The following is a 19,941-nucleotide window of genomic DNA, read 5'->3' on the forward strand; positions in this document are numbered from 1 at the left end:
GCTCCTTTATATATCTATATCTATATCTATATCTATATCTATATCTATATCTAATCTATATCTCTATCTATATCTATATATCTATCTTCTCTATGGACATCTTCCAGACACAAAAGAAAGATTTCTGCATTTTCACTGTTTAAATATGCTAATAAAGGTTGATGCAAAAGGTAGCATATTCAGACTTTGTAACAGGTTTTCTGGGAAAAGCATGGAGATTGATTCACTTCAGTCACACTACCAAATGCTGATCAGGTGCTTTCCATTTCTGTTACTACTGATAGGACTTAACCTGGGACCTGGGTATGAAACCTTCACATCTCCCAAGAATTTCTCTGCCATTTAAGTAACAGCAAATTACTGAGATACTTAATTCTATTAAAAAAAAAAAAAATTACTCCTAGAGAAAAAACTGATTGTTTTTAACAATGTATTTCAATACATGGTTAAATATTTAAACATAAATTTTCAAATTTGCTTGAATTAAGTTAAATTCATATGAAAGTTACCTGATTTTCAGAGTTAATAATTACTGTTGCTCCTGTTGGTTTCAAAGGTATGTCTGTGTGCCTGAACACACAGGCTACTGGTCTGAATTCCTGAATTAATTTACACATGTTTGGAAAGCAGTTGTAGCTTGATTTTTCTGTGATAAAACAAAAAGATGATGGATTCAACATGTATGTGGCCAGCTAGCATATCAGTTGTGGTTGCTGTATATATTAGGATAACTTGCATAATAATAGTGATGGGATGGATGAGTGAGAGACTTGCAGTTGATTTTTTTCCATTACAGCTAATTTTAGCAGATGTTTTCTCTGATTCTAAAATGACACAGCAACACTATATGACAGTTGAAACCTAACATGTTGAGTTACAACAACTTACTTAGCAGGAACTCTGTTGTCCAGTCAGCAGGTTTTGGTGAAGTTTTATTGTAATAAGATTCAATTAATGTTAGATAAATATAGGAGCCACATTATTTTCAATTTTGTTTTGAGTTTAACTTCATTCATCTGCTTTTCCTGATGTCTTCTCAAAATTAGGCATTAGTTGAAATTACTGCTAAAATCATAGTTTAGAAAATGAACATTGGCTGATGCTAATATTTCTAATATTGTTTTAGAAAAAAGAAAACCTAATTATGGAGTAGGTAGCCAATTCATGGGTCAACAAAAATACACAAAGATGAAACTGGTCAAGTGAATATCTTTGTCATTCATGCAATCAAGTCTTAAGATACATGTCCACCTTTTTGGGCCTGTATTGTATTCTTGGTAAGAGTGTGTTAATATTGCACAAATACCCCTATTTGAAATCTTTAGATAGTTCTAGCAATGGAGGTGACATTTTCTCGAATTATTCTTTGGGCACACTAACCAGTTAGAAATTACTTTTCTCTTGTTGTAAACTAAACTTCGGCTTTACCTCCATTAAAGACTTCATTCATTTCTGGGGCTGTTGAATTAAAAATACTTACATGAAATAAAACTTCAACATCTTATTTGGTCATTGCCATTCAGAAGTAAACAGCAAAGTCATCCATAGAAGAATGGATATGGAAGTTTGTTCTAGTCCTTCACAATTACCAACTAAAGATATGGCTTTGCAAATCCTGCCTTGGCAGTGTGAGCTATGAGATGTCCAGCTTTCAGATGCTTGTTCCTGGACAAGCAGCACTTTTCTGTTGCACCAGCAGAACCCTTCAGGTGGCTGCTCTTTAGTCTGAAGGAGTGAACAGACTCAGGATTTTTAAAAAGCCAAACAAACAAACAAAAGAACCCATCACCCAAAACCAAGACACAAAAAACCCAACCAACAAACAAAACCATCAATTTACCCAATGCTACATTGACTTTCAACTTTTAATTTACTTGCCCTTTCTGCTAGGGTCCTGAGCTGTTATGCCATCACAACTGGAAGTGAAAGAACAGTGTCAAGCATAAGAAGTATTTAGGGATGTCTTACTGACTAAGGGCGACAGGGAATTCATGGTATTGTAAGACCAGGTCGTTAAGTGAGAGCAATCACAGTGATACTCAGTGTAGTCCAGCTTGCATTTATTTTTTACATACCTTTACTAGATTAGTATTTTCTTTACTGAGAGCCACTGATGTAAACATGGCAACAATTACTGTAAATTTTTAAAGATTGCTGCACAGCTGCAACTAAAAGCAGTAGGAGCCACTCAGCGAACTTCTCTCAAACTTTTTTGGAAAAGCAGAGGACAAAATGACCTACCATGACTTTTTGTACTGTGGTAAATAGAGTTTTGTGTTTATGTGTGTCTGTGTGACAGTGCCGAAATAAATTATGTTCTCAATAAAATTCCATGCCAGCAAATACGGCATGCAGACTTGAAGGGGGAGTTGGATTACTGCTCGGCAATATGCACATTAGAAATACAATAACCAGAATTTATGTTTACATTAATTACAACATGAATATAAATTTCTCTGGGCTCTTTTCTTCTTCATGTACTCTATGGATTGCTTTTCGTCTCCAATAAAGACTAGCAGTCTCAGTAATGGATGAGAAAATTTGAGTGCAAGTACTTTTATTTTTCTCAGAGGAACCTTGTAGGTCCACTGGGTTTTGCTGCACATATAATTTATTTTCATTGTGTAGAGTCAAGAAGTTCTATTGTTTTTGGTGAAAAGCTCAACCTATGTGGGTGGCAACATCTGTCTCTTAGTAAATAAGTATCATATAATATTTTACAATAATTAACTAATTTCTTCAAAATAAAGTCATACTGAAGATGAGGGACTGTACTGATGGTACCACAAAATAGGAGGTTCTGTCTTTTTGAGGAACACAAAGAGTAAGTAGCAAATGAAACTGTAATAGATGCTTGTGTCTCTATCCAATTTATATCTCCTGGATTAGGCCTCTGTTTTTAGTCTGTTGGTTTCTAGAGGATCTCCTGAATCTACAGAAGTAGCATCATAGGAATTAGAAGGTTATCCTTTGCTTTTTACTGGAATTATGTACATTTTGCACATCTCTTTTCTTAGACATTATGCAACTCCCTTGCTCTGTGGTTGGTGACATTTAAAAGGTGGTTTTCACTAGAGAGTTTCTTTTCCATGTTGTTCCGGGAGATCCAGCTCTATGTTCTAGTCCTTTGCCGCTAACTGCTGGCCTTATATGATGATCCTCACTGAAGGGTTTGTGGACACTTCTGAGTGTTTAAAGCAAGATGTTAAGTTGCAGAGAGGTTTCCTATTAAGGAAAAGTGATGTAATGTCAGTGGAACACTGCCAACTTCTGTCTGCTCATTTTATTTATATTAGCTGCATACCAAAGAAAATGCTCCATAAAACACGAGTGCTCCTTGCTATATTTAGCCAAGCTAATATACTAATACCAGGAGATTATGTTTATATGCAATTGAAAGAATTATAAAAAGATTTGGGGACGTCTTACAGAAATAAAAGAAGTTTAACTTGGGAAGAGTAAATGCTATATTTGTTCCAGGTGCATAAAAAGATTCTAGGGTATTTTTTTTAACATTTATATTTGCAAGATATGTATTTCTCTGCTGAAAAACATTGTTTAACATTTTAATTGAACTATTTTTCCAATTGTTTAGGGAACATAAAGCGAAAGGAAGTTAATTACATTGATCTGAGCTTTTTTAGCCTAAGAAATTCAGATGTCTCACCAATTAACCAATTGGCAAGATTGGCGTGATTAAAACCAGTATTGCCGTTCCTGTTCCAGTCTGATCTTCTGGTCTGAAATGTTCACATACATCTTTATACAGAATATGGTGCATTACTGTGCTTTTTTGGCAGTGTTTAAAATCAGTTTGGCATATCTTTGTTCATCACCTTCTCTGACTTTCTTTAGGACTACTTTTTAAGTGAGTAAATGAGTCTCCTTTTAAATTAGTAGATTTTTTTTCCCCCCTGGCTTGTATTCAACTCTTTGTTCTACAGCTGATGGTGTTGATAAATAATCACAAGATTTCTTCCTGACTCTAACAATGTTACTTCATAATACTGTTAAACCATTTGACCTTTTCTATTAATTCTACTCCTACATGGTGACACTAGCTGGGTGTGGTAGTGTTGGAACTATGGATCCTCCCTGATACTAATTCCACCTAAAAGAATATTCCCCATTGATAGTAGCTGAGTACATTTGTTAACTGATAAATAAGAGCTGTCATACTAGTTAACTAACTCATAATGTAAATGAAAAAAAAAAAAAGATACTTTAATTAAATGCTAAGTCTAGTGTGACTGTGAAACCATGTGATGTATTATGAGTTCTTCAGTTATCTCATGAGCTACTAAGTTGTGGGCAGGGGAAAGAATTTTGGGTAGTGTTATTCTAATCTGCATTACTGAGGATGAGTTGAACATTTTATGTGTTTTCTGCTCAAATCTGAGTTGCTTGTCTTCATTTTGAAGCCTGTGGTTTATTGGGATGACTCCTAAAGATGCTCTTTAAGAGAGTCTTCATACAGTCTGACGTTTAGCATCAAATTTACACACTCTGAACTGCACTCTGGAGGTTTCACTGACTCTCTAGGAGGCTGTACTACTAGTAATGTAAGTGAGATGCCAAAGAGGAGTGATGAGAACATTTGCCTATGTATCTCCTTTTGACTAGAAGAATTAGAGCAACATGATATCAAACTGAAGTGCTGTAAGGCCAGTAGAAAAAGGCAAAGGATCTTTTAGTCATATCACAAATCAAGTATTACCGTTTTACACATCTGGAGCTTGTTTTGGAATATAAAGCTATGTCATATATAGAAGATTTGAAAATGATTGCGAGATTCTGTTACTATTTCCAAGTATGCAGTTCTTTTCTCATTCAATCTGAGTGATTCATTGGGGAAGTAGATCATGCTGCTAAAAATCATGAGAAAAAATTTTGAGTCAACCAAGGGTCAAAAAACATTTCCTGCAATTATGAATTATGTGAAACTAGGACTTTTGCCTTACTGATTCCTCTTAATTTCAAATGTAAGATTTTAAACAGTAGACAAATTTAAACCAAACAAAAAAATCTTGAATACTAGAAATATGCCATTTCTAGTATTAGGCTCATGAGGGCAAATGTTCTCCCTAGTGTAGAAGATCAGACATAACTCATCTGTGAAGTATTGCCTGGACAGTGTACAGCAAGAATTATGTGCTATCAATTCTTGCTTAGCAAAGTTTGTTTCCCCATTTTTTAAACTAAGGCCTGGTGGATTGCTGATTATTTAAGTAACTTTAATATTGAAGTCTTGAAATTAATTTGGAAAACGGCAGTCTCTGAAGGTTTATGAAATGACCAAAAAATGGACAGCTTCAAACAACATTGCCTTTAGGGCGTGAGAATGTAATTAGTGTGGTAAGTCTGAGTGCATGGACTTGTTACAGTTTTGGCATGAGAAAAAGGATGACTGTAGGGGAATGTACTTGTTTTCCTGCAAACAAAAATACTAAGCAGCAAAGTCATTCTGCAAATCACAGTGCTCACTTTCCCTGGTATATACCACAACTAGTTGGAGAACTTAAATGTCCTTGCCTTATTTTGTACCTTTATGATGAAAACTACTATATTTTTAAATGCTTTCTGGTTTCTCTAGCTTTTTGGCTTTTTAATTATTCATTTTTCTGCAGTAAGTGATTATCATATTTTATATGAATTGTCTAATCAACTAGCTGACCTCAAATCATCCTAATGCTTTTGTTATTGTGTACACTTTTGTTCAGTGCTGTGCTAGAGGTTTCTACCTGAAATAGAATAAGAATAGGAGGATCCTTCAAGTGAGAAATAGGATCAATATACTGTGTAAATTTTATTTGTGGCTACGGAGTAGCTTAAGTAAACTGGCCCAGAGACACAAGGATCGTGCAGGTTCTAACACCTGGAATAACTTTCCTTGAGTTCACAGTAGAAAACTGTAGTATATGAGGTTATTTTACACCTGTGTTTTCCAGAGCATGAAGCATGGTTTTCCAGAGAAGCTAGCATATGTAGTGGGGTAGAAGGTAAAGTCATGAATTTTGGTATACGTACACCCTAGGCAGGTCTTCTGAAGCTCCCAGGGGGTGGTGGAAACGTGCTGGTAGCCCAAGGGATGAGGCAGGGAGACAGATGAGAAGGCAGACCAGCATTATACCACAATCTGAGTACTGCTGAGAGGAACAGCTCAACTGCTGAGTGGAAACTCATAGTGAATACAGGAAGAACAGTATGATCCACGCTGATGCTGACTTTAGTGCTACCAATTTTGGTACTGTCAATATCCCTCTGTCTTTGAAGTAACCTGGAAGTCCAAAATTACATATTTTATATGGAACTATTGGTTGTTTATCAAAGCACAGCCTGATTTTTCTTTTTCTCTATCTCAGCTGTTTTTTGAGGTAAATGATACTTGGTGTCCAAGCTGCTGTGATACTTGTAGAGGTTTACACTCAATTAGTGTTGACTTCATTGTGAAAGATATGTATTGCTACTTTCACATCTTGTTAGCACTTAGAGTGATGGAAACAAAGCATGGATTATTTTTTTAATTTCAGTTTACTAACAGTGATTTACCAATAGTTTCCAAATGTAATTTAAGTACTCTAGCTATGTTAAGGGAACAATTTATATATAGACTCATGTAACAGTTTGGGTTGGCGGGGACCTTAAAGAACATCTAGTTTGAACCTTCCTCCTGTGGGCAAGGAACATGGGCAGGAATAAAGTGCACATACAATTCAATGTAAAAACCTTTTTCAATGGGGACAATAAGGACAAAACAAACCACTGTTGGTCAAGATAAACCAAATTGCTTTATAAATATTTATTGCTTTATAAATATTCCTTTACTGTAGGAATAGGTAAACCACTCTTCTTGTCAACCATTGTGGAATGTTCATTTTAACATAAATCTTACCTTAATAAATACGGAAAAATATGAACCCTTATATCAGACAAGAGCTGTTTCTAATATTATTTCTTTGAGAGTGTCCAGCTCCAGGCTAAGAAGGTGCATGAGTCATCAAAATAATGAGTTCGTAAAGAGAGAATCTTCATAATTGTCAGACAAAATTGTTTTAAATCCTGAGAAATACACTTTGTAACTAGCTTTTCACAAACTACTCTGTGATCACACTGAAGACAAAAAAAAAAGACATGTTTGTTCTGTCTGGGAGGTTATTACTGCGAGGCAGATGGGAGGAGTGGAATTAATTGATTTCTGGAGGTCAGCTGCAGGCAATCAAATAGGAAAATCTGTACTACAACACAGAAATAGTAAAAATGCTGACTAGGGTAGGTCAGTACATTGTCTCTGAATATGTAAATGTTAAATAATATGCAAGATACCCTATTTTACATATATATATATTACACATCAGTTTGTTGTACACTTCGAAAGTGTAAAGAAGTCCTATAAAGAAATTTCCATAAATCAAATAAATTAATTTTCAGCATATTGTTTAGAAAGAGATGTGTCTGACTTAACCAGAAATTGACACACAAAATATAAAGCCAGAACCTCTTGTGATATACACACTTTCAAAAGCCTCTTAGATTGTATGGTTTGCCCAGATGGTAATTTATGCATCTACTCTGTGTCTATGGCCTACATTAGCAAATGGTACACAGAAATAAGGGTGGCTCCATAGAGTGAAGAAACATGCTGAGGGCATGGTATCTACACATTTCAGGGTCACTGAGTTTGGGGTTTTGGTTTTTCATTTTGAACTAGCTCTAGTATGTTCCATGGACTGATGCTCATTAGTGGCTTAGCTCATTTCATCTGATAGGAAAGCAGTTCATGTTCTCAAGAAGCTTCTCATGGATGCAAACTGGAGAAAGAGGAAGTGGGAAGCTGTTGGAAATTTGCTTTAAAAGCACATTTCTGACCCAAGTGAAAATCCAAATGCAGATGTGTCCTTACTGTTCCCTTAGAAGTGCAGGTTCCTTGGTTTTGGCTAGTCATCATGTTGCTCTCAATTTTATTTGGGAAAAAATGAAACTTAGTCCTTCCTTTTGTTTTCTCTGTATGAGAAGGCTGACTGCTTTCACTGAGAGCTAAGCAAGACTCAAAACAGTTTTAGAGAAGGGACCAGCCACTCATACTCATTGCACAGTGTTTGTCTATAACAAGTGTTTATCATTGCATGTTTGCCTGTAAAATTCCTTCTTTTTTATGTGATTATATATCACTTAAGGTGCAGCTTAATTCAGAGAAGAAGTCCTTACTATACATCTCCCATACTCAAGGTTGTGTGCTATACTAAAAAACAAATAGTACTTGAAGTGAATCATCTTTCTGGAATGTATTTTCACTCAAAAGTACAAAAGAAATTATTTGCTCTGTCATTTATACATAAGGTATTCCATTTAAGCTTTCCAGAGCAATATATTGTAAACTCAGCTAGCAGTTAAAGAGAAATAAATTCTCACCATTGCATCACTATATCTATTCACAAGGAAAATGCTATTTAAAATTATGTGTTGCCATTGCAAGAAGCTCATTCAGGTTGTATGTCAGTGTCCAAATTTGTGTAACACCAGTATACATTGTTTCTCTTTGTGATGACAAATGGGGATGTCGTTAGTACTGGTCAGATCTGTTTCAATTGTTCAGGAGCATAGTATATTCTGACTACTTAAAAGGAGGTTTTGACTGCAGTGATCTCAGTGTACTGTACGTGGATTTTGCCTTTGCTTAGTAATCCTGCTGAAAGGTTTCAATTTATTTTTTCTGTTTTAACCAAGCAATGGGGAAATTATATTTATAATGCCCTTGTAATAAGTAGCAGCTCTTCATATCTGAGGGTGCTTTAGCAACATTTTGGCTATCATAATTTTTGTTTTCTCTTTTCTACATCAGGGAAGATGACTTCTAAAAACAAACAAACAAACAAACAAATTCAACCTCCAAACTCACACTTCTGACGTACATGTCTGGCTAGATAAGCAGTGACAGTGCCCTGTAAACTATTTATTTTTGGGGATATAGCATCTTCTCCTGTATCAAGCCTAGGATATAATTATGTTAGGATTGTATTGGTTGAATAAATGTCACAAAAGTTGTGAGCAATGCTGCAATGTTATTTTCAGTTTCCAGTGCTCCTGACAACTAGGCTGAAAGATTATTACTGTCTTTAGCAGTTGATCTTGCTTCCTGATGCTCCTCCTCCTTCCATAAAAGTCAGTGTATGTTGTTGAGGGGGTTATTTTTGTGTGCACAGAAGGACTTCAGGAAGAATGGTATAGCACTAAACCTTTATGGCATTAAGATGGAGCTGACACCTAAAGTAAGTCTGTCTTATTGTTGTAATAGAAGAATTGCAAAAGTACATACCCATTCTTATGTATTTATTTCCTTTTCAGTTGTTCCTTTTCATGTGGTGGTTTAAGAATAGGTACCTCCACTGAGTTTCAGTAACATAAACTACTGATGTGTCAGCTGGTAATATCCCAGCTTTACACAAGGCATCTACCTGCTCGAATGTCAGAACTGTTTGTGAATACAGAATAGCTAATGAAAGGCCCTAGAATTTAGGTTTTAAAGCTACCTTAGTTTTTTTGAGTATTTTTAATAGAGAGTTGAAATTTTAATTTTCTTTAAAAACACATTGAGAGCAACTGTGTATTCCCTTCAATGTCGACATCCAGTAGCTACTCAATTTTTTCCCTTTTTAATATATTATCCATTCTTCCTCACAAAAGTATCTGTTTTGATAGTACAAAGCAGTCATCTTTATATGTAATGGAAAGAACACACTTGACAGATACTGGAATGTTAATAAGCCCACTGTAACAGTTGTGGAGTAGGCATAAAAAAAAGCAAACCTAACTTTGGTCAGTGGTAGATGAAATGTGATGATTTGTAGAGCATCTTGTTAATCAAATATATTAAATTTAGAATAAATAGGTAATTTTAAAAAAATACATTTGTGCATGTGCTGTTTCAATGAGAAAATGTATTGTACTACATCTTTTTCTTCTGTTCACTTTTGATTTTAGTCTAGCACAGTTTTTCATACTTTGATTTCTTTTTTTTTTCTCCCCATATTTTCTTTGAATATATACCAGTCAGCACAGAACATAACCTTCTACATAGAATAGCATAACCAGAGGCAGAAGACCTATTTTTCTGTTTGCAGGCCAGTTCATTCCTGCATTCCAAGCAGTGATTTCCTACTTGGGCCAATTCAGCTGTTGATTGGAACCTGTATTGTAATTAATGTCTCACTACAATTTACCTCTTAATAACATGACACTTTTAGCTTCCTTTATCAGTAAAACCTGTTACCTGTGTAATATTTTAGCTGTTATATCCATCACTGGATAGCCCGTGCACCAGTTGTGCAACACAATTGAATTCCCAAGCCAGACAGATTTTTGCCTACCAGACCAATTCCTATGATCTAACCCTACCAGAGGTATGACGTTTAGCATTTTTGCTAAAGCTGTATTGTATCTTTATGACTTCTGGGAATAATGAATGTGCACAAGAGCACCATTTCCTCTCTTTCTGTACCAAAGCTAAATGTGTTATCTCACTGATGCATGTTTTGAAAAATGTCCCTGCAGTGGTATTGAGGGGTAAAAAATGGTTCCTGTCTCTAAAAGAATGGCTTGTGTTTACTGAATACTGGCACTATCTCTACTGTTGGTTTCCTTAGCACAGAAATGATCTTGATGTGTTTGACAGATAATCAAACCAGAGTGGAAAATGGGCACAGCTACAACTGCCATTTTTTAGGATAGATAGAAAAGTTTTTAACAGCCAAATTACAGCAGGGCTTCCTTACAAGAGAGTTCACAAACAATGCAGATGGTTTATACCTCTCATCAGTGTGTATGAAGTTCCTTAAATGAAAAGTTAAGCTAAGCTTCACAGTGTGCTCATAACACAGACCCTGTGTTAGTTCTTACACAGTACTTCTTCTTCTAGGAGTGTGTTAGGTTACAGTGAAACTAATTATAAATGCTCCTGTGTATTAACCTGAAATATGGAAAATATTTGTGTGAATCTGCATTTTCAGATTGTTAAGCTTTGAAGGGAAAGTAATAAAAATGTTAAAGGGTTGCAGCTGCTGGAGATTCTAGTTATAGTTCTCCAGTTATTCAGCATGAGGTTTAAATTGTAATGACAACCTGCATACTCTCAGTAATGTGTCACTGTAGACAAAATATACCTCTGAATATTTTCAGGCTAGAACCCAAACGGATGCTGGTTTCTGCATGTTGTTGTTGTTGTCATTCCCCCTATCCTGTCCCCTCCATCACCTGCCTAGCCCCCATTTTTATTTTAACTGATAATTCTAGTCTTACATAAATATGAATCCTTGCAGCATTTAAAACAGTCCACAATTTTTTTTTTCACAATATAAGGGACTGTTCAGCCTCAGAAAACCTGAAGCTTGTCTAAATGTATTTGTATTGATACAGCCTGGAGGCTGTCTGTGTGTTGGATACATAGTAGTTTTTGTTAAAAGAGGCAGCTATTCACCCTTTACTTCACATTCTTGCCTTGACATATGTGTACGTTTTTAACGTTTCTAAAACTAAGCAAACATTTCTTCAGTGGATAGTTCAGTTGGAATTACTTTTGTATTCTCAGCATTTCTTTTCAGTACAGCTGTTAATTAATTCACTGGTAGATTAAGTTAGGTTTGGGGTTGGTTTTTTTTTTCATTTTTAACAACTCTCAATCATTGATAAGTTTGGTGGAAAACCTTAAATTATATTAGGAATTTTGTCAAGAGCAGAATTCCAGATATCAGTGATTACTGTCACAGTACCATTTATATCAGTAAAATACAAATGTTGTGGTTGTAGAAAGCAAATTAAGTGTCTTGAAGAGCTATCTTAAGAGCTACCTGGCAAGTCTGTCCTGCCAGCTGCTGGGAGCCATAGATGCAGAAGCAGGTATTCAGCTGGGCTGCCCAGGAGCTAGAGAGATGTAAATATATGTGATACACTCCAATTTTAATAAATTAACAAATTATTTTTTAAAAAATCATCCTGGATTTTATTGTATGAATACCTAAGTTTAGAGATAAATACATCTTAATGTACACATATAAAAATACCTCTATACAGAGAGAGCTGCTGACATGGAACTCAGTAAGAGGAGCCCTTGCCATTTAATATAGCATAATAGTGACTGTTTCCCTTTCGGTAGAGCTCTGGCTTAATTCCAAAGCAATAGTATTGAGTTAGAAGCTTGGTCTTCATTGGAAAGTAGAGTTCATGGAGGTGAGCAGTTGTTACCCCAAATATACAGAGATTTTCTGGTATTGTTTTTGAGTCTTCATTTAGAAAAATAGCTCAACCTTTTAAAGTTGTGCTCAATCCTGATTCTTTTTCATTTAAAATATTCCTGTACCTTCATTCCAGTGGTATGTTTTGTATCTTGCTGTAGAACTATACCATCTGTTTCTCCAAGAGCAGGTCACTGGTAGGATTGTGAAGGGGCCAGTCTGCTTTTGCTCAGGAATGACTTGAGACAGAAGGGAGCTCATTATTCTTCCATACCTGAGATAAATAGGACTCTTTCTTTCAAACAGAATTGCTTTTCTTTGTCTGCTTTCCATTTGCTCCTTTTCTTTTATTAAGATCAAGAGGGACAAAATTGGGAATTTTAGAAAGTTATAGAAAACATCACTTAATCTTGGTTCTTTACCTGTGGTCATTTATTTCAATTTACTTTGTATAATGTGTTGTAAAACACTGATTAAATTTCAATGCCCTTGCATACTTTTTTTGTAAACACTAACTTGGTAGAGTTCATTTTGTGTATGAAGGCTTCAAGGCTCGAACAGCATTTCTCTACCTTTGGAGAACTTCCCCTTCCAAGAGAGGTAGTTTGGATAGAAGGGCTTCCATATGAACTTTGTATTTAAAAGGTACACAGAGTTGATGCTTAAACTGCAAATAGTAAGATACTTCCCAGAACAGGGGCATTGTTTCTCTAAATAAGTTTTGTAATGTAGGATAAAAGTAAAGTAGGTACATATCCTAATATTGGAAATATGTTATTGAGCCTAGGAGAGAACTTAAGTAGGAGGGACTTATTGCATCCCTGAAAATGCCATCTGCTGTAATGTTCACTGCAATCCAGTAGCCAGTTCTTGTTGAGACTTGGAGGGATATACAGCCCCCTCCTTGACTCCACTGTGTCCAGGCATTTGGAGTTACAGCTCCTGATGGGGAACCAGTTTAACTCTCAGTCACAGAATGCTCTATCTATTTTCAAAACAGTGTGATACAAAGAGGGTATCAGGAAAAAAAGCATTATGAAAATGGGATAAAAAATATAAACCAGCCTATTTAAACCAAGTGCATACCTCCAAATACGATTTCTCTAGTTGCTGTTAAATGGTGGCGTATGTATTGGCACCCATAGTTGTCCACCAAGAAACCTGATGTCTCATGTCTCTAGTCTTCCCTTTAAACATCTGTTTTCAAATGTTGCTTCTATCTCTTAGCTCTGAAAGTCATCACCTTCCTGAGCACGTTCCGAGTACCCAATACCAAACCTGCACAGCATGAAGCTGCTCTTACAGGCAACGTGTCAGAAACCTTGCCTCTGTTGTAACTAATGTCTGCTTTCCTTAAAATGTTACTGCCTTATTGCTTGCATTTTTGTACAGTTTTAGCATACCTGTTAGATCATCTGAAAATGTATTTAAATATCTTGGTTAAGAATATCTGGAATTGGAAAAATATCACAAATTCTAAAGCAGAACTTTTGAACATTATTTATGTACTGCTAGGCCTGCTTTTCAGTGGGTTGATGAAATTTCTCAATATTCATTTTACCCTAGCAATGATTTTTTTTTATCACTTACCTTTACCATTTACTGATTGAATTTGCTAAAAAATTACTTTTAAATGCTCATTCTTGTATTGTTATAATTAATTATTTGGCAAAACAAAAAATTCCACATGAGAAAATAAGTTTATGCTCTATTGTTTAGACAAGCTTGATGCGTTCCCTGAAAGCATGTGCCCTTTAAAATTACAAAACATATTTCAGCTAATTGGAAAGAGGATGTAATTACAATTAAACTAGTTTTTCTTGTAATCTCATCCAAAAACTAAACTCTTTTAATTCCCTTCTTTGTTCCCCTACTGATGAGGGCTGATGCCCTCTCATAATTTTGGCAGCTGGGCTCTCCCTATCTTTGTCACACAGTGTTATCTTTCAGGGACCTACCTGTGTAGAACTTCCACCACTGATGGTGTCATTCCAAAGGAACACTAGCAAATTGATATTCTTTCCTCTTCTTTCCTTCTTCATTATTACACATACCTAGGATACCTCTCCTCAACAAAATAATACGGCAACGTCTGATTTTAAAAGAATAGCTCTGAGGTAGAGAACATTCCTTGGCAGACAAGGATTGTGCACTTTTACAGCTCGCATGGAAATTTGCTCTAAGATGGTCTTTGTGGTTTTTTGCCACATGGACTGATGTGATAATGATTGTGCTTGCATGTTATTTTTCAAGCAAACAAGCACTCAATTTATGCAGATTCTAGGCTGACCAAAAGCTGTTCAACTGGAATCAATACTGTCCTGAGCTAATAAACCCTGATCTACAGGCATGCATATCCCTGCAGCCTCAAGTCAAGCGTGTGAGAGCAGAGCAGCCTTGGCAATATTTTGTAGCCATACTCTGAATCTGGTCTCTGCTTCTTCCTGGCAGGGTCAGCAGCAGTGCAGCAGCAGTGCTGCAGTGCTGCACTTGCATTGACAGGGCCATAGATGGGCATTTGTGGGATGCTGCTGGCCAGGCACAGCACCATGTGATTTGGCAAATGCAAATATAAAGGTCTTAAGACATGACACTCCTACTTGCTTTCAGCACATGTTGGATAAACATAGGAGTGTTGGAGACAGCTAAGTTTCTTCTATATTCAACACATCATTTACAGTGCTGAATTTTCCCCTTTTTTACCTTAGACTGTCTGTAAAAAATAAAAAAAAATTGAGGGTGATTATGATGAAAAATAAAATAACTATTATTTTTAAATAATTTTAGAGGTATTGGACAGTAGGTGTGCAAGTATTCAGGCTAAAGATGAAGAATGAGGTGAAAGTAGTAATCTTACAGGATTTTCTCTGTTCGGTCAGACCCGTTTCTGTCATCAGCTAAGAGAGTTGAATGATGATGGGAACTAAAATTGTGTTGTTTTAACCTATTTAAATAAAGGAGAATTTAAAGTAATTTCAGAAAAATATAAGTTTCAGCCTGTGTTCTGTGGAGTGAAAAGTTGAACTGATAGGGATTTAGAGTCTCTATTGTCAACATTAAAAAATTAATTATAAAATTTACAAAGTGAACTGTAACATTCAGATGTTCCTGCTGCTAATTTATTTAAAAAGAAAAAATTAGTCTCCTTTTAAGTGCTGAAATTTATATTGTTAGTGAGACATTGCTAGATTTGAACCATCTTTACAACAACAATGAATAAAAGCAACTGTTAAGTTACTGATTTTTCAGTTTTCTGCCCTAAAACAGCTTGCTCCCCTTTTTCTTATCTAAGCAATCTCCTTTGGTCTGAGATCATAAGCAGAATTATTGTCAGAAAACATTTTCTGGGAAATGTAGATGGTTGGAATATCAAAATTAATCTTCAAGTGGAAAACATGATGTTATTACCATTTCTAATTTTGTTGCTATCAACAAAAGTATGTTGTTGTGCCAGAATCATACATTCATATGCCATGCATTTGGCAGACTGCTTCTAAAATTTCTGCTTAGATGACCTAAATTATATATAAACAATTACATGCTTGTATACAATGAAGTATTTATATATTAAATGTACAGAAAAGGTATATGTGCATATGCTGAAACTTTGTGGCTATCTGGAGTATTGAGGCATTTTCCAGCTGAAAAACAACAATTTTTAAGCAAGTCAGTCTGATGTACTGTCAAATGATAGACCACGCAGTTAATTTTGAACTTAAGTGTCTTTCAAACAACTGTATTGAGACAAAAAAACCCAGTTCTGATTTGCTTCACTGCTGAACATTTTACTTTTTTCTTTTTTTTTCTTAATTAAGAGTTTTGAGTGCTTCTGCATATTAGCATTTTTAGTCTCTATTCTTCTTCCAGTGAATTTCTGCATTTCTAAATTAAATTCTTATTTCCATTTGAGCTGATAGTACTGCAATGCCTCAGAACCATATTAGTATCTACTAAGATTTGTCTCAGGACCTACAGTTGAAAATAAAACTGGGGAGAAAAAGTGGGACTAAAGACCTGGGGAAGCTCAGTTCATGGCTTTCCTAGGTTACAGATGTTTCTCAGAAGTCTTTGCTCATCTGCAGGTACATGGATGGTTCTAACACAGAAATTGGTCCCTTGTCTCCAAGTACCTTATTGAAAGTATGGCTGTAATTAGGTCTGTCTGATTGGCCCACAGAGGCTACAGCAGAAATTCAGCTATGGCTGAAGTTGTCACTGGGTAAATATTCCAGCCTTATTATTGAAACAGGGCCATTGAATAAAAAGTACCAGAAAGAAAAAGAAACCTTGTTAAGAATTTCAGTACTTTTACTGTTAATTCCATTATCTGGATTGTTCCTTTAAAATACCCTAAGCGCTTCAAATTGCCATGTAATTTACCTTTTTGAAAATTGATGGTTCTGTTAAATTCTATGCTGCATACCCTTTTTCCTTCATCCTGAGGATAAAAAAATGGACTTTCTTAGCAATATGTTAGCTCTGAAGAAATGGAGCTATTCAACATATCTAAACACTTTGAACTTTCCCTGTATTTTGATTTTCCTGGACCATAGATGAGTGGAACTTTTACCTCCTCCCCAGTCATCACTGCATGTTGATCATCTTTTTGTCTATTTTTCCTTCCCACAGGGACCCCAAAAAAATACAGCAGCTGCAGAACCAAATTCGTCTGGAGCAAGAAAGTGGACAGTGGTATCGTCACCAACAGCAACCTGATCATCATCAGCACTCTCCCTCTTCTCCTTCCTTTCCTCCTCCCCCCTCCTTCCAGGAGCTTGAGTCCAGCCAATCTGCCACCTCTCCTGTGCCAATGAGTATTCTTAACTCTCATACTTCCCCAACCATGCAGTCTTCCAGCTCCTTCAATTATGCTCGGCCTAAGCAGTTCATTGCTGCCCAGAACATCAGCCCTGCTTCAGGTTATGTGACTCCATCTTCTGGGTCATCTACATCTAGTCTTCCTTCTCCTATGTCTCCAACTGCTTCTCAGAAACAGTTTGGTAGAGTGCCAGTTCCTCCCTTCTCTCAGCAGTTTGCTCCAGAAGGGGAATATGCCTGGTCTCCTTCTTCTCCATCCCCTCCGCCCCCCCCTCCACCTGTCTTTAGTCCAACAGCGACATATCCAGTATGTGATTCCTTTCCACTTCCACCTCCTCCACCCCCTCCTCTTCCTTCACTTTCTTCACCTTCCCACAGCCTGTCTCCAACTCCAAGATTTCCTAATTCCAGCCAGTCTCCAGCAGCTTTTCTCAGCTCCATGCTGCCATCCCAGCCACCACCCATTTCTGTCAACGCATTAGGCCTCCCGAAAGGAGTGACGCCTCCGTAAGTATCAGCTGATGAGCTCCTTGATGTACTGAAGATTGTAGTGAAGATTATTTGACTTGCTTCATTTGTACTTTTCTAGGGTCCTTTGCTGTTAGCTGCTATCTGAGAGGGAGAGATGTGTGAATAAATTGCAGATACTTCTGTACTAGAGATGTGAGATAGTTTTTTAACCCTCACAGGAGTGAGGTTCTGAAAGAGCCCTACAGTAGTAACACAAAACATGAAAAGCTAAAGCTTTAGACTGGAGTTGAAGAAAATATGAAAGCAGCTGCAAAAGGCTCTGCAGGCCCAGGGCAGTGGAAGGAGATCCAAGAAAGCCCTTCTCATGGCCCAGTTCTTTTAAAGTCACATATTCAGTGATACTTGCAGTTTGTGTTCCTATTATATCTCCAGGTAGAGAAAAACCAAGAGAGTATCTTTCAGAAGTCCCTATAGCTTTGTGATACTGAAAATACAAGGTATTATACATCTGATAACAAAGTGGTCATCATTCATTGGTTTTGGCTAGAGATTTTGCTCTGAGGAAGTTTGGGAAAGTTTTTAGGAAGGGATTTAGAATATCAGAGCATAAAAACAAACTGAATCCCTATCCCTAACAACTCTGCATACTTATTTTCCCCTATTGTGTTCTCTAAAGGCCAAAATAGTATTTTGGAGTGTGTTAGCTCCCATCATAGATCAGTTTGTCTTTCTGCTGGCACTAGACTCTCATTCCATCCTTAGAGAACAAAGAGAGATGCTGAAGAACAAAAATGAGAATAGCTGTATCCAAGGCTTATTTATAACTTTGTCCAGAAGTTTGTCTAAACATATCTACAGTATCTAGGTGACTTGCTCCGCTACATACTGTTGCAGTGGGAACTTCTGTTATTTCAGTCCAACATATGAAAAGGAAGAGAAGGAAGAAAGAGGACAGATACAAAAGTAATTAGTCATGTGTATGCTTTAAAAAGCATTTCTTTATCTTGATTTGTGTCATACAGTTCATTATGGAGTCTAGCCATGAAACTTTTTTAGGAGAAAAATTAATAAATAGTGCAGTTTGCCCTTGCAGTCATAATAGTTGTGATTTTCTGTCTTACTGTCCTTTGCACTGGCTGAGTTTCACTATTGATACTGAACACTGAAAATTGCATGGTTAATTTACTGATGGCTTGACTAGTAAGCACAGCCCACCAAAGCCTGCTAATGCCCCTGATTTTCCAAGGAAAGGCTCTAGTCCAGGTATACAGTTCTGACAAGAACTGGATTCTTTTTTGAGTTCACTTCTGTGTGCTGTGAGAGTGATAGCAGCAGCTTGAGCCTCTGCTGTGTCCCTCTTTCCCTGTTAGGCTGTGTTTATGGATACATGTTTTCACTTGAAGCATTAGCTGTGTTCTTCCTCGTTCCCTTTGATCCTTGGACAGAGAGACAATTCTGCAAAGATTCTTCACCCTTCCCCACGCCCTTCCCCAAGCACAGCAGCCAGTCTGGGTGTGCACGTGATGGTGTGTCTATCCATATTCCTCCCTCCCCTACCCTGACAAGCGAGCAACCTTGGGGTCTGAGCTGAGGATGAGGTAGCTGTCTGTTTTTCTGCACTCCCTCAGGAAATATAGTCCAGATGGGAGCTGGATCATGTTAACTATACTGAATGTACGTGTGTATAATTTATATGTATATATATGTGTGTGTGTGTGTGTATATACACACACAGTGAGCATTTGTCATCTGAATTATAACATCAAAACATGGTAAAATTCAATTTTAAAAAAGCGATAATCTATTGTTATGTATCTTTGATGCCAGTTTTTCCCTGGCTTCTCCTTTTTCATGTTACTGTGTAGGTTAATGTATGGTGTGTCTTGCTGAGTAAATCACTCTGTTTCCCATAATTCTCATACCACTCTTGAGCAGTTCTTCCCCTGGTCTCCATTCCCCCCTCAGCTTTAGGTCTCTTCTGCTTTGTGCTATAGTCTCAGTTCTTTTTTTGGACCCTTTCACTTTTTGGTTCTTTTCCTTTGTCTTTGCTCCATCCTCACAAGTCCTCTTCAGCGGATTTATCTTTCCGAGGCTAGATTCTGAGCTATTCCATAATCTTGGCCTATAGTCTCACCATTTTGCCATGATCTCCAAGATCTATTGGTTGAAAATGATGATACTGTTTCCTGACAGTGTGTTGTACAGACTTGGTGCAAGTAATAAATTGCAGCATTCAGAGTTTTGCTCAGCAGCTGAATTCCTCATCAAACCATTTATCTTCAAAGACTTTGTCATTACTAAATCTTGGCACAACTACAGATCTACTTCTCAAAAGCAGAACTTGGTAGGCATCATTTTTTTCAGTTTCATGTTGTGGTAGGAGCAGAATAAAGGTAAAGTAATAAACACTGCAGGTGGAGGCAGTTAT

General features: G+C 36.7%; 1 protein-coding gene across 4 annotated transcripts in view; it reads left to right on the top strand.

The window, feature by feature from the left end:
• The window catches only part of PALLD (palladin, cytoskeletal associated protein), a 189,364-nt gene that overhangs the window by 133,273 nt on the left and 36,150 nt on the right, over positions 1 to 19,941 (top strand). For all 4 annotated transcript variants that reach the window (XM_069013683.1, XM_069013684.1, XM_069013685.1 and 1 more), the window contains exon 11: positions 16,854 to 17,549. In XM_069013683.1, coding sequence (XP_068869784.1) covers positions 16,854 to 17,549 — 696 coding nt within the window. The remainder of the gene's footprint in view (positions 1 to 16,853; positions 17,550 to 19,941) is intronic.

This window comes from Aphelocoma coerulescens, chromosome 4 (genome assembly GCF_041296385.1).
Source record: "Aphelocoma coerulescens isolate FSJ_1873_10779 chromosome 4, UR_Acoe_1.0, whole genome shotgun sequence".
NCBI lineage: Eukaryota > Metazoa > Chordata > Aves > Passeriformes > Corvidae > Aphelocoma > Aphelocoma coerulescens.